The 26,328-nt window shown below is 62.4% G+C and overlaps 1 protein-coding gene across 1 annotated transcript in view; it reads right to left on the bottom strand.

Moving 5' to 3' along the window:
• The window catches only part of CFAP77 (cilia and flagella associated protein 77), a gene marked incomplete at both ends in the record, with an annotated part of 93,252 nt that overhangs the window by 10,605 nt on the left and 56,319 nt on the right, over window positions 1–26,328 (bottom strand). Inside the window, 2 exons of the mRNA XM_079791236.1 lie at window positions 10,160–10,261; window positions 12,754–12,859. Coding sequence (XP_079647362.1) covers window positions 10,160–10,261; window positions 12,754–12,859 — 208 coding nt within the window. The remainder of the gene's footprint in view (window positions 1–10,159; window positions 10,262–12,753; window positions 12,860–26,328) is intronic.

A 26,328-nucleotide genomic window follows, 5' to 3' on the forward strand; every position in this document is an offset into this window, starting at 1 on the left:
GACTTCACAGGCGGCGAGGGCTGTTTTCAGCCGGTTGTCAACAAACGCGGTGACAAGCCGAGCTGCCAGGAAGAGGCCTCTTTTCTTCCCGCAGCCTGGACGGCGGCGGCGGTCTGCTTGGCGCTGTCCTCCTGGGAGGTGGCCGGGAGGCCTGGCTGCAAAAGGGCGGCAGGATAGTCCGGCGGTGCTACCCTGCCCACCCCACTGAGGGGTAGCAGGATACGAGGGGGTCGGAGGGTGCATGGTAGACGGATCCCCAGTAGAGAGTGTCTTTTTATTGATTTCAGAGAGGAAGGGAGAGGGAGAGAGAGAAACATCAATGATGAGAGAATCATGGATCGGCTGCCTCCTGCACGCCCCCTCCTGAGGATCCAGCCCGCAACCTGGGCATGTGCCCTTGACTGGAATCGAACCCGGGACCCTTCAGTCTGCAGGCCGACGCTCTATCCGCTGAGCCAAACCGGCGAGGGCTAGAGTGGGTCTTTCTATTTTGCGCAGAGTGAGAGCTAAGGAGGCTTTCCTGAGCCTGCTGGAGGAGGCTCTGTGAGCAGACAGCCCGCCGAGACGGGGCTGGTGTCTCCCCAGTACTCCCCTGGGGGGCCAGGTGCTGAGGACACAAGAGGAGGCCACTCGCTACAAATATTAGCCTAAGCCCCCGCCGGGGCGGGGCTGCAGGCGCCGAGCGCGGAGCTGTGTGCGGACGCCCCGGTGCCAGGGCTGATGTTTTGCATGTTGGTATCATGAACGCCGTGGGTACTTGATGAATATTCATCGGCGCCTGCCAGCTCTCAGAGAGGCCTGCACATTTGTATGTTAATCTCACCCCGTCCCACAAGCCGAATCTCGTCTGCTGCCTGCCGCGTCTTCGACGAGACGACACGTCAGGAGCGCACGGGGCTCGGGGGCCACGCCCGCCGGTCCCCTCAGGAACCTCTGCTGCTTTTGATGCAGGATCAGGCTGGGAGGGGGCACCAGGTCCCTGGGAGCATGCAATTCCAGAGCTCCAAGTTTTGCTGCCGAGTCTAGACAGCGGGGACGCCTTAATTGCTTTCTCTGGAAGTTTCCCTGGCGGCGCTCTCTCAGGTGGCGCCAGGCGGTTACCCGGGCACGTGGCTCCTCGGTCGGTCGGGAGCCTTTGATTCTGTTTGGGTGCAGAGGAAGCCCTCGCTGCGCCGTCCGCACGGCGCCTGGCAGGGCCGTGCTGCGTGTGCATCGGGCTGTCGAGCCGCTCCTGTTCCTGCGAGGGGAGCCGGGGACACGCTCGGATGTTCGGCTCCTCGGCCCGTTGGGGAGGGATGCACACGGTGAGGGGTGGTGTTGTCTTTCCCCGTTTCTCTTGTTGGAATAATGAGCAGGAAGAAGTGTTTGGGGTGTGTTTTAAGAAGAGGCTGTTAAGTTACAGATAAGAATATGAGAGTTAAGTGTCCTCAACTAGAGAGCGAGGCTCTGGATGCCAGCCTCTGGGCCCTGCTCTGGGGAAACGTGGACAGACAGGAGACTCTCAGAGGTCTTGGGGTGACTGCTGTTAGGGACAACCTGTAGGCACTCAACAAGTCTTGGCTGGGAGACAAACGGATGGATGGACTGATGGATGGATGGACTGATGGACAGATGGATGGATGGATGAGCAGATGGATGGATGGATGGATGGATGGATGGATGGATGGATGGATGGATGGGTGGGTGGACGGACGGACAGATGGACGGACGGATGGACGGATGGATGGATGGATGGATGGATGAATGGATGGATGGATGGATGGGCAGATGGATAGATGGATGGATGAATAGATAGATGGATGGTTGGGTGGATGAATGGATGGATGGATGGATGGATGGATGGACGGACGGACGGACGAACAGACGGACGGACGGACGGACGGACGGACGGATGGATGGATGGATGGATGAATGGATGGATGGATGGATGGATTGGCAGATGGATAGATGGATGGATGAATAGATAGATGGATGGTTGGGTGGATGAATGGATGGATGGATGGATGGATGGATGGATGGATGGATGGATGGGCAGATGGATAGATGGATGGATGAATAGATGGATGGTTGGGTGGATGAATGGATAGACAGATGGATGGTTGGGTGGATGAATGGATGGACAGATTGGATGGATGGATGAATGAATGGATGGACTGATGGATGGATAGATGGAAGAACAGATATATGGGTGGACAGATGGCTCTCACTTAGAAGTGGGAACAGGTGATTGTGTTCTCCTAAAAGTCATACCCCCCAATGGGATGGTGTTTGGAGGTGGGGTCTCTGGGAAGTAATTAGGTTTGGATGGGCTCATGAGGGTGGGGCCCCCAGGACGGGATTAGTGCCCTTCTCAGAAGAAACACCAGCTCTCTCCCTCTCACTCAACACAAGACGGTGGCCACCTTAAAGCCAGGAAAAAAGCCTCGCCAGAACCCAACCACACCAGCACCCTGATCTCGGACACCAGCCTCCAGAACGGAGAGAAATACATGCCTGCTGTTTAAGCCCCCAGCTGTGGGTGTTGCTGGAGCAGCTGGAGCAGATTAAGACTGAAGTTCATACTCCTCGCTTCTTCTCGAAGCCCCGACAAGCTTCCTATGGAACGCATGAAAGCGTAGCCACTTGCCACAGGAAATACTTTAATTATAGCCGTGCAGGTGCCGCTGATGGGGCGCAGGGAGCTGAGGACTCGGGCTTGGTGCCTGCCCCACCCACTGGACCAGCTCAGCCCTCCCCTCAGAGACCTGCAGGCACAGCCAAGCTTGAGAACTACCTGCAGGGCCGATGCCAAAGCTCGTCCCACCCAGAGACGATTGCTCCGACCGTCTCCCAGCCGGGCCGTGGCCAGCGCCTCACACGCACCTGCATGGGCCTCTCTCCTGCTGTCCCCACTTTCAGATGCGGACGGGTAGGCAGGCTGGCTCAGCCCGCCTTCTACGCCCCGTCCCTGCCACATGCCCTTTGTAACCGCAGCCTGGACCCCGATCAATGGCTTCTTTCCTCTTTAGCCTTCGGGCCAAACTACGATTTCAGAGGTGCTCAGGGGTGTTGTCAAGGTCTAAAGGCGTTCAGGGCAGTGGAGAGTTCTGTTTATGGCAAGGGCTTAAATCAGCCAGGCCAGGCTGGCACGGCCCTCCGGACACCCATAAAACCCCGAGCTCATGACCGCCGTCCACTCGCCCTCCCAGGCCCGGCATGTAGGCCCCCCGACCCCTGACCGCAGGTGCGGGCCTTACTATTGCTCGGCCCTGCCAGCGCCCACGGGCGCCAGCCCCACCCACTCTGCCTCTGGTCCGCCAGGACCTGGGACACGGACTTGAACTTCGGAGCTTTAGCTTCTTTTTCTCGGACAGCGACTCCCCTCCACGCACCGGGTTGCTGAGAGGACAGACATCGCGAGATCGTTCATCAACGCCCCGCCTGGCGCGGCAGAGGTGCGGGCTGTGCGCTGCGGGGCCGTGACTGTGGCTGCCGCTGGGAACGGGCTCAGAATAGCTTCTTGGATGCCCTTCCCTGAGCACCGCCTGCCGCCGCCTTTGGCCAGAGTCCCCGCTTTTGGTGTTGTTTGTCCCGAGACTTCTGGGGAGAGGAGGAGCAGAGGCCAGAAAACACGGCCCCGTCGCGCCTTCTCCGCACGGCTGCTCTGTGTGTGGGGCCGGCGGCCTGCGTCTCCGAGGGGAACGTGAGGGTGTGTTCATGCCACAGCATTTATTTATTTATTTTTATTTTAAAAATATATATTGTTATTGCTTTCAGAGGGGAAGGGAGTGGGAGAGAGAAGCATCAATGATGAGAATCATCGATGGGCCGCCTCCTGCACGCCCCACACTGGGGATCGAGCCCGCAACCCGGGCCTGTGCCCTGACCAGGAATCGAACTGTGACCTCCTGGTTCCTAGGTCGGTGCTCAGCCCCTGAGCCGCGCCGGCCGGGCACAGCCATGGCTTTTAGATACGAGGGTACCACCTCGCCCGCACTTCTGACAAACCTGTGACCATGAGCCCTGAGTGAAGCGTTGAGGGTGTTTATCTGGGGGGACCCGGCTGGCCTCCTGCTCCGCGGCTTCGGGGGGGTCGCACCAGCAGCATCGGCGCCTGCTGACAGAGGCTGACACGTGGAGATGGGGGATTCGTGGGTGACACGGAGCGAGTCCCCCCCGAGGTGGCCCACACTCCTCCTCGAGCCCGGGAGAGTCTCTTCAGATCACTGAGGATGTATTCCCTTGGGGACGAGCTGGAGGAATCACCTGGGGACCCCACAGCCCCATCGGCGCCCAAAATTCAACATGAGGTTCTCGCCGTCTCTGGAGATTAGGAATATAGAGCTGATGCCCAAACAATGGGCTGACTCTGTTTTCCGGGTGATGTTCAGCACAACATTTGAATTTTTTTCATGCCCAGCTGGGGAGAAGAGCTTTCTGGATTAAATGGAAAGTTCCCAGGTGCTAGAAGGATTCAGGGGACACGGCTGGGGGTCCCCAGGATGCAGGGCTGGTCCTGTTAGAAGTGCCAGCCCCCTTGTCCCCTGCGATGCCGGCCTCTCCACGCTCCCCCCCCCCCCCCTCGCACAGACGCCTGGTCCTCCCCCTGACCCGGTTCCCCGCGCCCCTCCCCCAGCTCCCACAGGGCCCAGGAACGTTGCCATTTGTCCTCGTCCCAAAGCCTCCGCTCTGGCTGCCGGTGACCTGCCAGTCTTGGAGCAGGAATGTCACCTTTCGAGCAGGTGCCTAAAGATTCCCTGCCTCCGAGGACCGGATGCTGTAAGCCAATGAGGCCCCTGCCTTCATCCCTCTGCAGACGGATGTGAACGGTGACGGGGGCTCTGTGCGGGACTCTGACTCACCCTTCCCGTCGCCCCGCTCCCGCGTGAGGCACATCCTCCTGCGCCCCGCGCCCTACACAGCAGCACGGACGTCCTTATTCCGGAGCAGCGCAGCGGCAGGACCCTTAAAATACATCCCGGGGCGGGCACTCGGGGGGGCACTCGGGGGGGCACTCGGGGGGACACTCAGGGGGACACTCGGGGGGGGGCACTCGGGGGGCCACTCGGAGCGGCGGCACCTCTGGCAGCTGCCCTTCCTGGGTCTGCAGGGAGTGGCTGGGCTGGACACAGCTGGCACAGCGGGGCAGAGGCGGCGGGCGGATGGGCCCTGAGCCGCCCTGGGGTCGGCAGAGTTAACTTTGCCGCCAGCGCGGGTTTGTAAGAGCTGAAGGGAGAAAACCCTCCCCTTAGGCCCGGCAGCCTTCACTCACCAGCCCGTCTCAGGGTGTCACTGCGTGGCTGGCCGCTGCTCTCCCACATCTCCATTCTGTGGGGAGCCAGGGGCCCGGGGGACCCGCAGGGTCAGTCTTCCTCAGAGAGGCGCCCGATCCAGCCTCCGGACGCAGGAGCTTGTAACCCAACCCGTTAGCGTCACAGCCTGGCCTTCTCCCCAAGCAGCGGGGCTGAGCCCACAGCCGATGCGAGTGGAGGCTATTTGTCCACACGTTAGTGACGGAATGACCGTGTCACGTCGGGGATGGGCCCTGTGGTGGGGGAGGCGATGGAGGTGGAGACCTCAGGATGCTTGGATTTGTTAATCTCACCTGAGGATGTCTGCTCCATTGATTTTTGGACAGAGTGGAAGGGACGGAGAGAGACCGAGAGAGAAATATCGATGTGAGAGAGGCACATTGATGGGGCGCCTCTTGCACGTGCAACCAGGTAAATGCATCTGACCGGAATCGAACTCGGGGCCCTTCAGTCTGCAGGCCGGTGCTCTGTCCACTGAGCCACACAGGCCGGGGCCCAAATGGATTGTGGATCTTCAGTTACAACCTGAACTTGGCCGTAAAGATCTGGACCCTGCAGGTCAGCCGCCCTCACTGCTGGCCAGCGCCGGCCTCGGGCCTTCATGCCAGACGGACGCGGGCCGCGGGCCGGCAGAGGGAACTGGGCTGAAAGGGGACTCTCGCTCTGGGCCAAGCACCGGGAGGGAGGGAGCGTCCTCGTCCTTGAAAACATTTAAAAAGATCGCCTTACTTGTGTTGTAAAAGCTACGTGGACTCAAAGCAGAGAGAGCATCAGAGAAAGTAGGACTCAGCCCGCCCCTCTCCCCCCCCAGATCCCTCTGCCGCTGGCCCGGGGGTCGGGGGGGGGGGGGGCTCCTCCCGGCTCTGCCCTGGGGCACTCACACCCGTAACCACGCGCAGCCGCCTCTATCCAAACGCATCGCACGGCGCGGGTTCTTCCCGTCAATGCTGTGTTAGTAGCGTGTCGGCAAGTACAGACTAAGGTCATTTTCAGTGGCTATGCACGATTTCACAGCATCACGGGTCATCTGTATCTAACATCACTTGACTGGCGGCACCCAACCGTCCACCGTTGTGGCCGGCGACGTCGCAAATATTTGGAGCGCTCACTCGCCCCTTGGTCTTGGGCCGTCACCATTGGCCGCCGTTGGTGACGAAGGATAAAGCATCTATTTTTCCTGCTTAATATTAGGCGGCGGTGGGACCTGTGCTTCCGACTGGGTCACTTTTGAGAGCAGAAGGCGGAGCTGTTAATAATCCCCCCCCCCCACACACACACACACAGGTGGGCTGCCAGGGCCGGGCGCCTGGGAGGGCCCGAGGAGGTTCCAGTCAGCGGCCGGGGAACAGGTGCAGGGGTGATCGCTATGGCGATTGTCCCCACCCCAAGCTTGAGTTGACAGCTAAGGTGGGTGTCTCCCCTCCATTTGAGGCTGCAAACTCTGGACACCAGTTCTCCAAACGTCCCCCTCTGGCCGTGTGCCTGTCAGGGCGCTCGCTGTCCGCCCGGCCGCCGGCCGGTGGCCCCGCAGCAGCCTGGGCTGGCGCGGAACACGGGGCCCGGAGCAGAGGTGCTCCAGGAGATTGAGACAGGCTGGGGGGACAGGGTCGCCATGGGACCGGGGTCTGCCTGACCCTGGAGGCACACGCACACGTACACACACAGACACGGCCGCCCCTCCCGCCCCGGCCGCTCGTCCTGCCGGGAAGACCCAGCATGTGAGTCCGAGGCCCCCGGCACTGAGGGGGACGCCTGCTGCGTTCGCCTTTCGTCCCCCAAATGGGAATCGGAGCTGTTCCCCGACACGCACGCTGGCCCTCGGGCCGCCACCTCCGGGAGCCCCACGCCCCTCCCACGTGGGGGCCTGGACCCTCGGTGGGCAGGGGCCTCAGGAACTAGCCCCACCACCCCCTGTCGGATGAGGAAACAGGCCCGGCGAGGCCCGGCGGCCAGCCCAGGTCTCAGCATCTGTCCCTGAAGAAAGGCCATGTGCAGCGGGTGGCTGACCGCCCTCTGGGCACCGGCCATTCGCGGCCGCTGCTGGTGGCAGGGCCCACGGAGAACCTGTCCTCGGGGACCCTGCGGCCGAGGGGTCCGCCCTGAGGCTCGTGCCCCCTTTCCTTCCCCTCCATCGTGGGGCCCTGTGGGAGCCTCGGGGGGCGGCCCCAGGGCGGGGCGGGGCGGGCCGGGGAGGAGCCAGCCCGAGGCCCTGACCCAGCCCAGGGAGGGGCCGCGCCTGCCCGCAGCGTGTCCCCGTGAAAGGCGTTTAATTATTTCTGACAGAGTTCAGCAGCGACATCTGTTCGTGAGCGGGAGGGTCCGTGTGGGTTATCCGTCACTGTGACGGGCTCCAGGCTCCGGGCTCCGCTCTTTTGGAAATGCCGCTTCCTTTCCCAGTGGGGCCGGGCGGGAGGCCGGGCGGGGTCAGCAGCGACAGGATCGGGCACCGGGCAGAAAAGGGCCCCTGGGGCTCGGCGCTCGCTGGAGGCCGCTGTGGACGGGCAGCCCGGCCTCCTGAGTGCAGACCCGGGCGCTGGCCGCCGGGGTGCTGGTGCTGGCGCTGGCACGTCAGCTTTGGGAAGGGGGGCCATCAGGTCTATGAGAGGTTTTTGCATTTTTCTGTCGCTCTTCCTTCATCCACTCCACTCCTTCCTCCCACAGACAGCCCCTGGCCACCCGCCCGTGCCCGGCCGTGCGGGGCTCGGGGACGTGACGGGGCAGGACAGGCCTGGTCCCGACGGCCTCGCACCGTCCCGGGGGAGATGGGCGTCGAACAGTATGGCGCAGGGAGGTCGCTGGCTGCCGTGTGGATAAGTGCAGGGAAGGGGGTCTGCCTGGGTGGGGCCAGGCGGTGAGGGAAGGGGTCCCCGGGGGGCGGCACAGCCCAGTGGTGAAGAGAAGAGGCTTAGGCAGCCCCGGACGGAACCCGGGTCCCCTTTCCCAGGGCCAGGCCCTCGGCCTCTCTGAGCCTCAGTCTCCTCGTCAGTAGGGCGGGGACCTCACGTCTATGCGGTTACACACGTCCGGCCCTCGGGGCACGGCGAGCGCTCAGAGGCCCTCTCGTGGTGTTATGTCCCTTCGGGGGGACTGAGTGTCCCATCGGTGGTGGCCGCACTCGGGGTCCAGGGTCTGAGCTGGGTGTGCCAGGCGCTCCCAGAGTCGCATGGGCATCGGGACAAGCTGAGGCCCACCCTCCTGCCCGGGGCGGGCATTCCTACTCCCTCCCTCGCGGTTCCTGCCGCGGGATGGGGGCGCCTTCAGCCTGGGCCCTGCAGTCACGGGCCGCAGGTTCTGGGCCCGGCCTCGCGCTCTGCACCGGGGTCAGGACACGCGTGTGACACGCACACAGGTGACGGAGCACAGTGCCGGCGCGGGCTCAGGCGAGCAGTAGAGCTGGCTCCGGTCGCTCACAGCAGCGTTTTCTAACAGCCGTGACGCCGGGGAGAGAGCGGCAGGGCTCAGCAGCCTCCTCTTTTGAGGGTAGAAGTTGTTGGTGCCTCGGGCCGGGCAGGCCGGGCGGGCCGGGCGGGCTGGGCGCTGCAGGGGGCGGTGAGTGAGGCAGGGCCCTGCCCCGGGACAGTCGCTGTGACCCCCAGTGTATGTGCGGGGGAGGCTTTCCCTGCCCCGCGGGGGAGGCCCCTGAGCCCCCCTTGTCCGTTGCCGGGACTCAGGCAGATCCTACATCAGAGACGAAGGAGCTGAGGGTGGCAGGTGCTGCTGTAGGGTGAGAGCCTGCGGGGCATCTGGTGCCACGGAGCCAGGAGCCCCGACCCTCCCAGAGCAGCGTCCCTGCTGCCTGGACCCCCAGATGTTGGGAAATCAGAGAGAAAAGAGCAAAGGAGGGACGGCAACGGGGGGGGGGGGGGGCGGGGGCAGGAAGGAGGCTGTGGACGGGCAGCGCTGAGCGAGAGGGAGGGGAGGCCAGGGTGGGGAGGCCGGAAAACCGGGAGAGACGGGGAGAGCGGGCTGAGGGCTGCCGGGCGGGGAGACCGGCCGCACAGCTGCATCTCGGCGGCTGAGGCCTCCGACAGCCCGTCATGTTCCCGGTCGCGGGGGCGGCGGCGGACAGGCGGCGGGGCAAATGGTCAGTGACACGTGCTGACAGAGGCCAGCGGGCGACACGGGAGGCGCGCCGAGGGGGCGGCCGGCTGCTCGCGGAGCTCGGCAGCTTGTTCCGTCGCATTAGGCTCAGGGAGGCACCGGCCCCTTCATTGCCTAAATTGCAGTTTAGCCGACACGGCGCCGGGCCTGGCTGGCCGCTTCGTGCAGCTGCTCCCCGGCCAGAGCTGGGCGTGCACCCCCCATCCTGACGCTGCTGTCCCCAGGCCGCCCCGTTTCCCTCCTGGGCACAGTGCCCCCCATGGGGACGCCGGTCTGGGCACCGCTGCAGGGCCAGGCGGCCGAAGGGACACCACTCAGTCCTGAGGGTGGAGCTGGTGGTCACGCCCTCGCGTCAGCCCCCAGGCATTTGCTCGCTTCCCAGGGATGCCCCCGGGGAGCCTAGCGCTGTGGCGTGGAGCTTCTGCACCCCCAAATCCCCAGGGCAGGGGGTGGGTTTGAACGGCCCCCTCAGTGGAGGGGGTTTGACCCACAGTGTCCGCCCCGTGGACAGAGCCCAGGCCTCAGCCGTCAGACGGCTGGTTCAGCCCGCAGCCCCTTCAGGGAGGGTGAAGGTCGTGACCTGAGCCAGGCCGGCAGGAGGGTGCGCTCAGGGCTGACAGCTGCTGCTGTTGGTATTATGCCGTGGCCGTGGCCGTGGCCGTGCCCTGGGTGGCTGGGAGCCCACAGAACTCGCTGTCTCGAGGGCGGCAGAGCCCGCCGGGGAGGTGAGGGGAGCCGCCCGGGGGCGGGGCGGGGGCGGGCCTGACCTTCTGGAAGTGAGGCATGTGCCAGAGGGCGTCCAGCTTCACGGGCGGCCTGTACTTCCTCAGCTGGCTGCTCCGGGTCTCGTACAGCTTCCCCAGGCTCACCTGCAGCGGAGAGACGGAGGGGAGGCGCTCACCTGGCCTGTCCCCCTGACCCCTCCCCTGATCGCCCCCCTGGCCCCTCCCCTGGCCCCTCCCCTGACCCCTCCCCTGGCCCCTCCCCTGGCTGCTCCCCTGGCCCCTCCGCTGGTGGCTCAGAGAAGCCGAGCTGCCAGGAGGGGGTGAGGGCAGAGGTGTCACAGACCGAGGGTACCCTTCCCCCTGCACCCAGCCCTTCTCCACATTGGACTTCAGGGCACCAGCCCCCCACAGTGCCCGGCCATGGCTCAGTGTGTGGAGGGGCCGTGGATGCTGCCAGCATGTCGTTCTGGGTCCTGGCGTGCAGCCGCCTGGAGGGCAGGGGCCGTGTCCCAGGCGTTCCTGTCCTGTGCCCGAGGCTCACGCAGCCCGGCAGTGAGCGGGACTCCACGGCGTTTGCGTGGAGGAGGCACGATTCGAGGGAGGGTTGGCATCTCTCGGGGGCAGGTCCGGCCCAGGGCGCGCTCTCAGAGGAGGAAGGAGAACGCCGGGGTTGGTCCCACACCTGTTTTCTGAGGGCCTACTATGTGCTAGGCTTGGCACAGGGGCCTCATTTAATCGGACCCTTTGTTTGCTGAGTGAAACAATGGAGACTCCTCCCAAATGCAACTCACTCGAAGTCACACCCCAACCAGTGCCTGGGGTGGAGCCACTCGCATTAGCTACTTTATGGGGTGCTCTGCTAAAGAGGAGGCCACTGGCCACGGATCGCTCTAGAGCAGAAGGTGGGTCCGGGAGGCTCGGGGTCCCGCGGACTCGCAGTGCTCTGAGTTGCTGTAAGTAGCTGCTAATTAAAAACTCGCCTCTCAAATGGGCGGTAAAGCCGCTTGTGATGGCAAAGGCCCCGAAACTGGTCACCCCACAGCAGGTTCGCTCTTCCTCGAGCCGTTAACGAATAAGCAGTCACCGGCTCCTTTTAAAAGGTTATTACCGGGCTCTGCTCGGTCATGCGCTGGTGTCTTGGACTCTGACTGCTGGGAATGGCAGGGCGTTGGGGGGGGGGGGGCCCTTGGCTCCCTGTCATCGTGCGCCTGGGGTCACCTGGGGCCCCTGAGCCTCGCTTGGTGCCTCTCCTGGCCTGGCCCGAGGGCCCCAGGATCCGGGAAGACTCCTACACTGGCCAGCATGGCCCCAGGACATCACGGCCCTGCCCCCTGTCCCCGAGCGTTCCCGTGATCGCCATCCAGAAAAGCCCGGCTCTTCTGACGCTGTGGCCACTGCTCAGTCACTCTGAGCCTCAGTTTCCTCATCTGAACATGCAGCAGACTGAGATGACCCGATGAGGTGCCAGCCCCGCGAGTACTCAGGAGGAGGCAGCGGGAAGACGGGTGCGCGCCGGCCTGTGCGCGGGGCGGGGGGACGCCATGGGTCCTGAGCATTGGAACGACCAGGGTCACCAAAGTCCTGCTTCTGAGGAGACCGATAAAGCGCCCCGTGAGCACGGAGAGGGCTGACTTTGAGGTGGCCGTGCGGCTGTCCGGCCCTCGTGCCGCAGGAATTGGCGGAGGCTGGACCGGGCCTGTCCCCGGCTCCACGCCCCGGTGTGGGCACCGCCTCTCGGAGCTCCCCTCCACCCTGCGAAGCAGGGCCACCCCCTCCCCGGCTTCTGTGAGGCGTCGATGAGATGATGCAGCTGATGCCCAGGAAGTGTTTTCAGGGCCCGAGTCGTTCATTGGAACAGGACGCACCCCTCGAGTGCAATACGCGTGTTCCCTGTGGCACCGCCCCGGGCGGGCGTTCTCGGGCCCTCTGCCGTCTCAGCCTTTTCTTTGTAGATAACACGGGGCAGTTTTCTGTGAGGTCAGGTCAGCCTGCACAGAAATGAGTGTAAATCTAATTTCCGGCCTGGCCGGCGTGGCTCAGTGGTTGAGCGTCGACCTATGAACCAGGAGGTCATGGTTCGATTCCTGGTCAGGGCACATGCCCGGGTTGCTGGCTCCATCCCTGGTGGGGGGCAGCTGATCCATGATTCTCTCTCATCATTGATGTTTCTCTCTCTCTCCCTCTCCCTTCCTATCTGAAATCAATAAAAATATATATTAAAAAATCTAATTTCCGGATGTGTGAGGCCGTGCAGAGGTTTGGTGGAGAGTCCCCAGGCAGGTGTGTGTGTGTGTGTGTGTGTGTATGTGTGTGTGTGTGTGAGAGAGAGAGAGAGAGAGAGAGAGAGAGAGAGAGCGAGAGAGCCGGGTTCTGTCAGGCACACAGGCCGGTGCCCGGTCCCGCAGAATCTCCGGTCTTGGGGCTGAGGTAGGGCTTCAGTCTGATCGTCACCAAGACCCCCTCAGGCTCTAACTTCCCACAATGCCTGTGGGCCAGGCCACAAGCAGCGTGGTTCCCAGCCTCCCCCAGGGACAGGCGTGCACGGGGCTCAGTCTCAGAGCTGAGCTTTGCGGGGCCAGCCCTTCCCGCCTCTGCCGCCCCGGCCCTCGGCCGCTGGGGAGCCGGGCCGACTTTACCTTCTGCTTCTTCTCCAGTTTGATGGCATTCTGGGCGGCCTTCTGCTCCTGCACCCACAGCTGCTGGTACCGGTGCTGCAGCAGGTCGAACAGGGGCGTGGAAGGCCTGCGGGCGAGGCCGGCGTGTGAGGCACCCTCCCCCGGCCGGCCGCCCTCTGGGGCCACCCACCCTCCCCCCGCCACCCACTGACCGTCTGGGCTCCGGGGCAAACCCCTCTCCCGAGGAGCGGGTGCCCCGCATGGTCACCCACAGATACTGATGACAGCTGAGGCTGAGGTGAGGGGTAACCCCAGGAGCGTGTTGCCCTATTAGCTCTACTTTCGTGCATATTTGAAATTTTTCATAAAAAGAGAAAAAGAAAAAACAAAACAGTGGAGAAAGCTCTTTGTCTTCCCCATTCACTCCTTCCTGACTTGCCCTTGGACCCCGACAGCTTAGTCACAAACACAGGCCGGGGTTCTGATCGGGGCGGAGGGGCGAATGGTGCCTCCCCCGCTCCCCAGGACATGTCTGTCCCGACCCCCGGAACCTGGGGGCCAGGACTGTCTGGGGAAAGGGCTGTTGCCGATGGGGGCAAGTTAGCGATCGCAAGCCGGGGGAAGCATGGTGTGCGTGCCCCTCAGGGCGGGCCCGGGCCGGGGCGGGGTCCTGGTGAGACACAGGGAAGCGAGGCGCAGAGGCGGGAGGGTGCTGTGAGGAGGAGGCAGAGAGGGGGCCCCTGCCAGGAGCCCAGGCCCCAGGAGCGGGCAGGGAGGAGGCAGGGCAAGGCCCTCCGTGGCCTCGGGGGACGCGGCCCCGCCCACCCCGGCTGTAACCCCCGGCCTCCAGCGCTTCTGTTGTGTTAAACCACCACGTTCGTGGCAGTTTGTTACGGCAGGCCCAGGACACGGACACCCAGGGGTTCCTCGGGCAGACTTTGGGAAACACCGATAGAAATGGCTTGCAGTTCGGGCCGCTCAGCGCAGGTCCTCGGCCTGGACCCCGAGCCCCACGGCGTGCGGCACGCACCACCCCGGGGCAGCGTCAGAGCCACGTCCCGTCAGTGGTCTGGGGTGCCTGGTCCAGCCGTCGCCCCGAGCCCCCGAGTCCCGTGAAGGGCACACCGCCTTCTGGGCGGGTGCACAGGCATGGTCTGGGGGGAGCATCCACATGCTCAGAGGTGGGTGTACCCCAGGAAAGGTTGGGAGCCCCGTATTGCCCGTGACCTTCCTTCACAGACACGACAAACACCCAAGGTCGTGCCGCTAGGACCCGAGAGCCCAGCCCTGGAGCCTGGCTCCGCACCGAGGTCCTCGTGGTCAGCGCGCACAAATCGGACGTTCCCCACGCGGACCCCGTGGGGCCGGCTGCCGGGCTCAGTCTGCAGGGAGGTGCAGGCTGAGAAACGTGGTGCTCAGAGGGCTCTTCCCCAGCCGCCTGCGCTCAGCCACGCCCAGGGCTCTTTGCTGTCCCCCCTTCACCCGGCGGCGACTTCTATTGCTAATCATTACACGCCCCGCGCTTCGGAGCCCCCGGATTCACAGCCACGCTTTCTGTGACACTGGACGGTGATCTGGCAACATCTACCCCAGAGGCCTTCGCAGAGACGCTATCTTCCCAGCCCCCACGGCAGGCATCACAGCGAGCCTTCCCTCCCCATCCCCTTCCCTCCCCCCTTCTCCTCACCCTCTTCTCCCCTCCCCTCCTCCTCCCCCTCCCCTCCCCATCCTGCAGCCTGCTGACCGCTGTGCCCTGCCCCGGGAAAGGTTCTTCTTGCCTGGGAAGAGGCAGGGAGGCGCCCTGACGAACCTGTGACCTCCCCCCACCCCACAGCCGTGGCTGAGGGACATCCGGCAGGGTCTGCCCTGGATCTGTAACTTGGATACTAAGGTGGGGCCTTGCTGACCTGGGGATCACATCACCCCTTTTTAAAAATATATACTTTTATTGATTTCAGAGAGGAAGGGAGAGGGAGAGGGAGAGAGAGAGAGAAACATCAATGATGAGAGAGAATCACTAATCGGCTGCCTCCTGCACGCCCCACCCTGGGGATCAAGCCCGCAACCTGGGCATGTGCCCTGACCAGGAATCGAACCGTGACCTCTTGGTTCATAGGTCAATGCTCAACCACTGAGCCACGCGGGCCGGGTCACATCACCCCTTCTTTTTTTTTATATATATATATATTTTATTGATTTTTTTACAGAGAGGAAGGGAGAGGGATAGAGAGCTAGAGACATCGATGAGAGAGAAACATCGACCAGCTGCCTCCTGCACACCCCCCACCAGGGATGTGCCCGCAACCAATGTACATGCCCTTGACAGGAATCGAACCCGGGACCTCCCAGTCCGCAGACCGACGCTCTGTCCACTGAGCCAAACCGGTTTCGGCACATCACCCCTTCTTAAAGCACCCCCGATGGCCTCCCATCTCTTAGACTAAGCCTAAGCTGAGCGGGGGGGGGGGGGGGGGGGGGGTATAATCTGCATAAACCAGCGTGTGATGCGTTAGGCTACATGGAGTTATAACAGGTGAAGGGAGTTAATTGGTGGAGATGCCGTTCGGGGAGGAAGGAGTCTTTGCCATAAACAAGAAAACGGCTCCGACCTCAGCCGCGCCTCATACAGGAAGTAAGTGGAAACGGACCAGAGATGTAACTGTAAAATGCAGAATGAAGGGGCTTCCACCGAAGAGGCAGCGAGACTCTGGGGCCCGCGTTCGGCTAGGTGACAGGTTCGAGGCCTTGGCACCGAGAGCGTGACCCACAGGAGGAAGCCCGGGGGAGGGAGGAGGTCAGACGCCTGCGAAGGAGGAACCGTGCTCGGCGAGACCCTCGAGGGCGCCGGAGCCCCCGGGAGAAGACAGCTGCAAACCGCGTGTCCGCTGAGGCCTGCGGGGAACGTGGGAAGAACCCTGAGAAGGCAGCACAGACAGACAGACAACCCAAGTAGAAATGAGACGTTTCTCCAAGAGGCCGTGTGGGCGGCAAATCCGTACACGAGAAGCGGCCAACATCCCGCCACCAGGGGAATGCCGAGGAAGACCCGTGCCACGTCACTGCACACCTGTTCGTAGCAACACGCCCGGCCGGCGGGGCTCGGTGGGTGAGCGTCAGCCTAGGAACCAGGAGGTCGCCGTTCCGTTCCCGGTCAGGGCACAGGCCCGGGTTTCGGGCTTGAACCCCAGTGTGGGGCGTGCAGGAGGCAGCCGATCCATGATTCTCTCTCATCATTGATGTTTCCACCTCTCTCTCTCTCTCCCTCTCCCTTCCTCTCTGAAAGCAATAAAAATGTATTTTTAAAACAACACAACAAAACAACAAGTTGGGGAGAAAGAGCCCAGCCCATGCAGGTGCATCCACACAGGTGTGAACACATGGAAGAAAGACTGGAAGGAAGCCGGCCAGTGATGGGGGGGTGGGGAGGGGGGCGCGGGCAGGCGTGGCGTGGTGGGATGGGCGAGGGGGCCCTTCGCCTTCCAGTCCACTTACTGGTTTTATGTGACTCTTTTTCAATTAATAAAGTCAAAAGAAAGAGAGAGAGAGAGAGAGAGAGAGAGAGAGAGAGAGAGAGAGAAAGGGAGAGAGGGGGGAGAGAGGGAGAAAGAGGGAAAAAGGAAGAAATCAAGCCTGAAAAGTCGTGTGATCTGGCTGGGGCCACATAGCCAGGGATGGGGAGATGGGTCTGGGTCCCCAGGCTCCGTGTCAGGGATGGGGGAGATGGGTCTGGGTCCCCAGGCTCCGTGTCAGGGCGAGAGCCCGCCCCCGCCAGGCACAGCCCCGCGAACATCAGGCCAGAGTCTCCCTTTTCTCCACAGGCAGCCGAGGGGGAGGGTGGCCGGCCTCGGGGCCGGGGTTAGGCCCTGGCGGAGCCCGGCCCTGCCTGCCCCGTGCTGGGGAGCTTAGCATCTTCCCCGAGTACTTGGCTGCACTGGAGGCATCTTCAGGAACCATTTTTCTCCTTTTCTCCCACAGCTGTTTCCAGCTGCTCCCTTACAACACGTTCAGTTCTTTAAAAGGTAAGCGGAGTTCTTTGTAACACAGAAAGGCATTTCCCCACCCCCAGACGAATGATGTTTGCCCCAGGCCGAAGGCCCCGTGGTCTCGGACATAGCTGTGCTCTGCAGCTCTGTTGGGAGGAGCGGGAGGGGTTCCCACAGAAGGTCTGAATTATTTATCCTCATTAAATGAGGTGGGAACGGTATGGGGGACGCTGGAGCCCAGAGAGGTCAAATGGCTGGCCCAGGGTCACACAGCACACTCCCTCAGGCCAGTGTCTGCAGCCAGGAGAACGTGCAACTGACCTCTGCAAAGACCGAAGGGGACAGGCCAGCAGGCCGGCTGCAGCTAGAGGCCAAACCCAGGGGGCCTGGCCATGCCCAGGTGGTACCCCGGACCTTCCCAGGTGCTTGCTCCCTGCACTCTGAGCTCACAGGGCCTGCAGCAGCCATAACGATAATTCATAGCTCAGGCTTCCTGCTGCTTCTTCTGTCCTTAGGACAACAACTCTGGAGACAGATGTTAATATACCCATTTCACAGATGAGAAATCAGAGGCCCAGAGAAGTTCAGTGTCTTGCCCAAGACCACACAGCCAGTGAGTGACGTGCGGCATTTTCACTGGAAGCCTGTGGGCTTGTTGCCCTGCAGCCCTGCCCCGCGCAGTCCTGAAGGCTGAGCGCCGCGTAGGGACGGCCTTTGGCGCTCAGAGGAGAAGGCGGTTCATTGAGCAGCAGCGTGGGACGAGGAAAGCCCCCTCTTCTCCTTTTGATGGGCCTTTGGGTTTGGGCAGAAGATGGCCAGGAGGGGTCCCTGGACAGAGGGACCAGCATGAGCAGAGCCAGGGAGCCAGGCCCGGCTGGCAACATGCCTTGCGACTGGCCTGATGGGCGCTGGCGAACAACTGAGATTCGCACATGCCCCCGTTTTAGTGAGCACTTACTGCACCGGGCCCGGGTGGAACACGTCAGCTACAGTCTCAGGGACTCCTATGACTCTGCAAGTGAGGACGAGCGTTCCTGCTTTCAGATGGGGAAACTGAGGCTCAGAGAAGTAAAGCAACCTGCCCGAGGTTTGCTCCTGGACTGGGAGCAGCCAAGGAGGCGGATTCAGGCTCCAAATTGGGTTCCCCTGGGGGCCAGGACCCCAAAGCGGGTCTGAGTGGTCCCGGTGGCTTGTCCCGGTGGCCCAGCCGCTGGCCCTGCTCCGGGCCGGCTGGCCGGTGCAGTCAAGTTGTAATTTTCTACAGTTGACTTCCCCGGACTTCTCCGACGGTGTGTCCTCTACCCTGAGCCGCCGGTTCGTCCCGATCCTGGTGGTCTCTCGGCTCAGAGCTTCCTCTGTTTCTGGGCAGCCCGCCTGGGGGACGGCGAGGCTACCGCTCAGGGCCTGGACAAATTACTTGCTGGTAAGCCGGCAGGACCGGCTCGGGAAAGTTCCTCACCGGCCTGACATTCCCACTAACCACAAAACGGTGTCAAAGCCGGGGCTCACGGCGCGGGAGGCGGGACGACGCGAGGTGAAGTCTGCCGGCTCGGGGTAGGCCTGCAGGAAACCTCAAATTAGTTCCATCAAGTCCATCTCGCGGCCTGGCGATTGATACCCCGGCCAGGGGCTGATCTGCGATGAAGGTGCCGGGGAGCGAGGGGGACGGAGATGATCATTTGCAAACATTAGGCTGACACTCGGTGTGAGTGGGGGTGAGGGCTGACAGCTCTGATTTGCCCGCGCGGCTCCCGGCTGCCGAGGAGCGCTCTGTGGATTAGAGGGGCCCCTTTCATGGCAGCCCGTCTTCAGCGGAGCCGCTCATTAAAACTTCGCGGAGCCGGCGAAGTTGGCGGAGCGGGGAGCTGCAGGAACCTTCTGAGGGACTCAGGTACACATTTGTTGAAAGGTGTTGGAGAAGGCAGCCTTGGGTCTGACAAACCGGATTTTAGTCCCGCTCCCCGCTCACAGCGGGCTGAAATAATTGGTCATCAGTGACTACTAATTCGGTTTAGTAGCCAGAGGCAATTTTTTTCTTCCCGGAAAATCAATGACAGCACGGAGGTCTGTTCAACGTGACTCCGCTCCAGACGGGCCCTTCTTTGACGCTTGATGCTTTTTCCAGCGGAGACAGCTATTTTGTTAAAATAAAATTAAAATCCATCTCTAATATGCTGGCGGCCCCGGGGGGCGGCAGAGGCGCGGGCGCCCACATGGCCTCGGGGCTGACGGAGTGGACAGCGGCCACCAGGACCGGCCGTGTCTCCTCGGCTGGTGTGACATTCTCGGCACGCCGTGGACCTTGGAGGGTCTGGTTTGGGAGGAGGCTGGGGGGCTGGGCTTCCCCCTGGGGATCTAAGTCAAAACTGAGCCCACGACGGACACCCGACAGGGGCCCCATCTAAGACTCTGCCCCTCTGGAGGGGTTCCTTCACCGAGTGGGGCCTGGGGAGGGTGCCCTCGTGTGCTCGGGCAGCACCCAGAGGTGCCCCTCAGGCTGGGGCCGCCTCCCCTCCGCCCACGACCGAGGCCTCCTGAATGGGCTCGTCCGTCGGCGTGCCAGGTGAGCCCCGTGCCCGTGTGCTGAGCCCTTCGCTTGTGCCCTACGTGACCCAGCGGTGTTTTTCTTCCGAGCAAGTCTGACTACTGTTGCCTGCACGGTACCGAAGCCACCGTGAAATCATTGTTTTGCTTTCTTTACATTGAAATGTAATTGAGATCATTGCAGATTTCACATCCTGTTTAATAAAAGGCTAATATGCAAATCAACCACACAGCAGACTGACCGGTCGCTATGACGTGCACTGACCACCAGGGCACAGACGCTCAATGCAGGAGCTGCCTCCTGGTGGTCAGTGTGCTCCCACAGGGGGAGCGCCGCTCAGCCAGAAGCCCTGAGCCGGGCCCACGGCTGGCGAGTGCAGCGGCGGTGGTGGCGGGAGCCTCTCCCACCCCTGTGGCAGCACTAAGGATGGCCGACTGATGGCTTAGGAGTGGGCCTAAGCTGTCAGCCGGACATCCCCCGAGGGCTCTCGGACTGCGAGAGGGCACAGGCCAGGCTGAGGGACCCTTACCCCTGCCCCCCCCCCCCCCCGCCCTGAGTGCACGAATTTTATGCACCGGGCCTCTAGTGCCGTTATAAGAAAGAAAACAGAGGTCCCAGGACCCCTTCCCGTGGTGACATCTGTTCCCCCATGGGAGTATCTTGTGAAACTCGAGGGTAAAATCGCATCCAGGATAGTGACACTGAGACAGTCTCCCCTCTCGTTCAGATGTCCCCAGCTGACTTGTACGTGTGTGAGCACGTGCGCATTTGTGTATTTATTTCTTTTTAAAAAAATATTTTTATTGATTTCAGAGAGGAAGGGAGAGGAAGAAACATCAAGGATGAGAGAGAATCACTGATTGGCTGCCTCCTGCACGCCCCCTATGGGGACCAAGCCAGCAACCCAGGCATGTGCCCTGGCCGGGAATCAAACCGTGACCTCCTGGTTCATAGGTTGATGCTCAACCACTGAGCCACGCCGGCTGAGCTAATTTTTTTTCAATGGAGGAAGGGACTCACGGAAACTAGGGTGCCCAGGGCTTGGGAAGTCGGCCTGCGGCCCCTGCCCGGGAGCCCGGAGACACCGGGGCTCGGCCTGGGTCAGAAATTGCATTTTGATGCCCTCCCCTCCCCCAGCATGCTGCGGCCAGAGACACAGCCTTGAAGGTGAATGAGAATCACCCAGAGAGCGTATGAGCCATAGAGGGGCCGGGGCGCCACCCACGGACATTCTGACTCACGGGGCCCGGGGGGCCGGCATCTGCATTTACCGGGATGCCCCCTCCCGAGGAGAGTCTGAGCCACGTGGTCCCTGGACCCTGGAGGGTTCCAGGCCTCTCCCACCCTGCAGCCACGGGCCCCTCCTCCCAAGGGACAGCTGCAGCCCCCTCACCCCCACCTTTTTCTTAATTGTCCCTCCTTGGCCGGAGGGCCTGTCTTTCCTAACTAGCAGGAGGCAGGGGCGGTGACTGATCGGCCTCCCTCCCTGGCAGGACTCAGCGCTAATTAGAGACGGGGACCTCTGGGCTGCTGGGTAGTTTTTAATTGTTTGTGGATCCAACATAAAAGCTAATGACAGAGGAGGGAGGCTTAGGAGCGCACACTCCTGACTTCTAAATTCGGCTAAGAGGTCATTTGCAATTTGTTAACATTTTCACGAGGGTGAATTCAATTAGCAGTTCCCTGCTCGCGCCCAGCGGACGGCGAGGGAGGGCGAGGGAGGGCTGCAGAGCTGGAGGCTCAGAGAGGGCTCCTCCTGTCCTGGGGTGCTCGCGCCCAAAACTGGGGGCTCTCCCCAAGCACCCCACTTCCCCCGGCACGGCTGGCTGTGGCCTGAGCCCCTCTGGACAGGGAAGGCTTGCCGGACCCAATGGCCATGGCTGGGGCCACTCGGGGACCTACTCGGGATCCCGGCCCTGGGGAAGGTGAGTATCCGATGGGGCGTCCCTGCCCGGAGGGGTGGGGGGATGAGAATCCCAGCGTCTAGCATGAGCTGAGGAGGTCCCACTTCAGCCCGCCACCCTGGGGAGGGGCCCAAGGGATCCCGCACGTGGGGGAGGGCGCAGGGCACCGGACAAGCACGGCTACTCGGCAGCGGAGATGCGGGCACCGGGCGATGCGGGCACCGGGCGGGAGATGTGGCGGCTGACCAGGGTGACGTTTGCCATCGTTGGGAGTGAAACAGCAAGTGGCCATGCCACGGGCTTTCCGTGGCCTGAAACCACGCCAACAAAACACGTTACTGAAGGGCTCTAACGGGACAGCACACGGGAGCCGGGTGGGCAGCGTGTGCATCCGACCCGGGAGGGCGCGGAGCAGAGGGAAGGCCGCGGCGGGGAAGGGTGGGCGGGGGCTGCGAGCTGGCGCTGTTACCTGTTATTCCTTAATCATTTTACAAAAAGGCCGGGAGGCGCACGGCTGCACGGTAACGTGTCACACCCGAGCGGTGGGTCCAGGGGCTTCCCGTAAACACAGGAGGGAGGTCGCGGCACCGGCTGCTCCTCAGGAAGGCGCCCCCTGTCCTGCCCTGGCTGCCGCCCCTCGCTGCTCACACACCCGCCCTCGCCACAAGGACGTGATGGGCAGCATGTAACGTGTAACGTGTAACGTGTAACGTGTAACAGACCCTGGGGCGGCCATCGTAACATCACTTAACGAATCTAACGGTGGTTTCCTCAAAGCCGGGTGACTCCCACATGCAGGACGTTCTGACTTAGTGTCAAGATGCTTTGATGATCGCAGTGGGTGGGGTGAGTGGTGGGTGGCCCCCAAAAGATACATCCTCTTCCTGATCCCCGACCCGTGAATGTGACCTGCCTGGCAAAGGAGGCACTGAGGCTAACTTAAGGGCGCTGAGACGGGCCGCCCTGGGTGATCTGGGGGAGCCCTAAGCCCAGGAGAAGGGTCCTGATAGAGGAGGAGAGGAGACAGGCACAGAGGGGAGGCCACGGAGCCACGGGCAGCGGTGGGAGTGATGGGGCCGCAAGCCGAGCAGTGCGAGGAGCTGCCAGAAACCGGCCAGGCAGGAGGGCTCTCCCCAGGGCCTCCGGACGGGGTGCGGCCCGGTGACACCTTGATTTTGGACAATGAGAGAATGCATTTCCGTGTCTCAGAGCCACCAAGTGTGCGGTGAGCTGCTACAGGGGCCCCAGGACGCGAAGAGCTGAAGCCCAGGGCCGGGCAAGTCCGCGCCCGGAGAGGGCTGGTCACCTCCCGTGTTCGGCACTGGCGCGTTGGCCGTGTCCCGCACCGGGCGGGATGCGGCCCATCAAGCTCTCCGTTCTCTCTCATTACAGAGCACCTACTGTTTCCAGGACCGGGGAGGCAGCCGTAGCAAGTCCGATGGGACCCCAAGCCTCTCCGTGCCCTCCCTCCGCCCTCCGCTGCCGTTTCACCCGTCTGCCGCCTGTTGTATTTTGTGTCTTATTTCCTCTCTGTGTGCCAAACGCCTGGCGTAATGCCCAGCACAGGCAGCACAGGCGGAGATGAGAAATGTGGCCGTGTGGTTGTGCACAATGTCTCTGGGCCTCGGTTTCCCCGTCTGTAAAATGGGGGTAAGAGAGTTGCTGCCTAGAGGGCTGTTCTGAGGGCCCCGTGGGAAGATGCGGACGGAGCACCGGGACTTGCTGCCCGGAGCTGAAGAAACAGGAGCTGGGAGTGTCAGTGTGAAAACTAGCGGGGCGCCGGGGCGCGGGCATGGATGGAGCCACCGTCTGCTGGTCCTCGGCAGGACACGCTCATCCGAGATTGCGTCTGCTGTCGGTCGGGAGGTCCGGGGCGATGTGTCCGACTCAGGTGCGGGCCTGGCTGGCTCCCAGCAGCACCCGCTCCTCGGACCCCACGGCACAGGGGTCACCGTGTCACCGGACGGGCAGAACCAGCAACCCCTCTATTTGTGTGGAGACTGAAGGCTGCGAGGTGAGGAGAGGGGCAGCCAGGCGGGCTCTGAGCCCACGCCCCACGCTTTGCCCACCAACGCGGGCGGGCGGGCGGGCGAGGCCCAGCTCTGGAAAATTCTAAAGCAGGCGTGGAGCCTGTGCGATGCGCCGGGAGGCCCCGAGGGGGAGCGGCTGGGCCTCGTTAGCACTGACCCCGGCCCCGCAGCTCCTGATGGATGACGGGGTTCGGGCGGGACAGGCCCCAGGGGAGCGGCGGCCCTATCCATTATGGGCCCATCAGCGCCTCCCTGAGCCCTCCCTGCTCCCAGCGCCACCAGCCTGGGGCCGGGAATAAATCTCTGTCCGGGCGCAGGAGAGCGGAGAGGGAAAGGCTGGGTATGAAAAATGTCTCCTTCCTGGCTCCGGCCACAGAGCTGCGTTGGAGGCAGCAGCGAGCCGGAGGCTGGGGGGACGGGAGGCCCCAGAGAGGCTGGGCTCCAGGCAGGAGCGGGGGAAGGGCCTGCCCACACCTGCCCCAGGGCATGGCCCTGCCTGGGCTTCTTTTAACAGGGACGCAGCTGGCTCTGAGGAGGACCGGGCCCCCATCGGACCCAGTTTGGGGTGTCCCAGGCCCCGGCCCGGCAGCATGTGTGGGTCTGGGGTGCCAGCCAGCACCTTCACCTCCTGTAAGGGTCTGTTCTAGGCACTAAGTCCTGGCGTGAGCTGCCTGGACCGGAGTCCCCACGCTCCCACTTATCACCTGCGACCTCTTGCTGAGGGACACACCTGTCCGTGCCTCAGTTTCCCCGTGGTTAAATGGAGGTGCTGGGTTGCTCTGTGGAGAGGCAGGCCCCACCACGTGCTCACTGGCGCCAGCTGTTGATCACTGTGACTGTCATTGTAGATGCCATCCCGCTGCTGGGCCACTCCATCTCCATCGTGGATGGGGCTGGGGAGGGTCAATGGCTCCCTCTCCCAGGGCCTGGCGTGTGGGATCCCTCCCCCCATCCCATCCACCATCCTGATGTATCCCCTCTCCTGCTTATGGGCCTTCCCCAAATGTACGATGTCCCACTTTTTTTTTTTTTTTACTTGACGTTACAAGTGTGACCTAAGCAGCAGAATTGAGTGGGAAGGTCCCCTCCCTTGTTCTGGACTTGCTACCTCTAGTAATTTGGCCAAAGGACACATTCGTTCGTTCTCTGAGGCGGCATCACCACGGTGCTGATTCACAGCGGCAGCGATAGGGGAGCACGGCAGAGGGTTAAATGGCACAGGACTCCCGGCTTCACCATCTCCTCGCTGGGTCTCAGCGGCGTGGTCTCTTCACTTTCAACAGCTGCCTCAAAGCCTTAAAGGGCCCTGGGCCATATTTCTCCCCAACAAACACTTGCCGAGTGCCTGCTGTGCCTGAGAACCCGGTGACACAGCGGTGGCCCTGCCCTCCAGGACCTGGTGTCCGGTGGAGCAGACGGGCGGAGAGCGGAGAGCGGCAGACGCTCCCGACTGACGGTGGATGCGGCTGCATAACGCCACCGTCAGTGGGAATACCTCACGTGGAAAAGGCACTCGCCCGGCTGTTCAGAGGTCAGTTGTTCACCCTGTGATCACGGCCTACCCAGTGTCACAAGGAAAGATCAAAATCCAAAGCAGTTTCTACCGAACGCGCATTGCTTTTGCGCGAATGTAACGTTGAGAGACTGGACGTCCCATCATCGTTAGTCGTTAGTCCGGGCGGGCGTCTTAGTTAACGTGGTTGGCGTCAGCAAGGACGGTTGCTGTCAGTGCTGACGGCAGAAGGGGTGCGATTCAGGAGGGGTGAGGGTCTTTGCCAGGCCCGCAGGCTCCCCCTTGTGGTCAGCCCGGGTTCATTCAGCCGGGGTTCAGGCCACCAATAAATCGGGGTTGGCCTCCCCGTGGGGGAACAGGCCTGCGTCCCTGAGAGGGCTGCCTGGGAAGGGGCTTGTTAGCATTTCACAGGCATGTGGGTGGGCGGCTTGGGTTTGGGCCCGCGGCTCCGGAGTGATGGATGGGCCCACTGTAAATTTGTAAAATAAATCAGCTTGGCAGAGAGATTCAAAACGCCTGTCAGGCAGCAGGCATTTTTTAACAGCCTGTAGAATTCCCTCGTCCCTCACATTTGTCAGCGTCGGGCTGTGCGGCGTCTGAGGGCCGGGCGGGCGGCAGAGCGCGGGCGGGCGGGCGGCTGGCTGGCAGCCGTTCCTCCCTCTCCGGTGTTTCTCACTTTTCTGTGGTCCGAACGCTTCCAGCACCAGGACTGGACGGTGCAGACTGGACTAATTGGTGGGCGACCTGCGTATTCTACCGGCGCTCTTACTTAACTACGCGGTCACCGGCTTCGTATTCGGATTCCAAGGACGCTGGGGTGAGCGGAAGCCGGCCGGGAGCGCCCAGGGTTTGGAGTTTCTGGGGGCCAGATCACGGGTAAAGGCTTTCAGAAGAGCCCGGACAGGGCGGCTTCCCAGTGTCCAGATACCCTGCCCCAGCCCCTCTCTGGTGCAGAGAAACGTAGGCAGCGTCTCTACGGGGTCACCTCCATCCTGGTGTTGGCGAGGCTGGCAGATCAGATCAGATGGACCAAGCCCCGCCCCGAGGCAGAGCAGCCAGGGGCAAACGGCTCCACCTCTCTGACCCTCTGTCTCTTCTTCTGTAGGATGGGGATGCAGAGTTCCAGGCGTGCACGCACGGGGCTGTTCAGTTACTTACGGAGAGGAGGCATCGAGGGCTCAGCTCGCTGTCTGACCAGTAATAGTAACAATAACACATCGCTGCCACTTCAGTTCAAAGCAGGCTCTCCCACCGTCCAGCCGCTCCCGGCAGGCACTGCGTGGTGGATCCCCGGTAGCATCCTCGCCTTGCGTGTGGCATGAGGCTCTGGGCAGGGCGGTGGCAGAACCCTGGGCGTCCAGAATCTGCCAGGAGCACCAGCTGCTGCCCAGCTCTCCCTGCCCCCCTCCCCCACCCCCACCCCCACCCCCGCCATCCCTGACTCATCATCATGGACAACCCTGGACCAATTAGGAGCAGTCACAATTAAGATGTGCCGAGGGCATGTGAACATTTGCAAACACTTGTTAAAATGCATCAATAATTAAGTGCCTCTTTAATAGTTACATGTCTGGCCTCCGGACATATCTGTTTATAAACCTTGGGTCCCAGCATGCTTTGC

The sequence above is a fragment of the Cnephaeus nilssonii genome (genome assembly GCF_951640355.1).
Source record: "Cnephaeus nilssonii genome assembly, chromosome: 14".
Lineage (NCBI taxonomy): Eukaryota > Metazoa > Chordata > Mammalia > Chiroptera > Vespertilionidae > Cnephaeus > Cnephaeus nilssonii.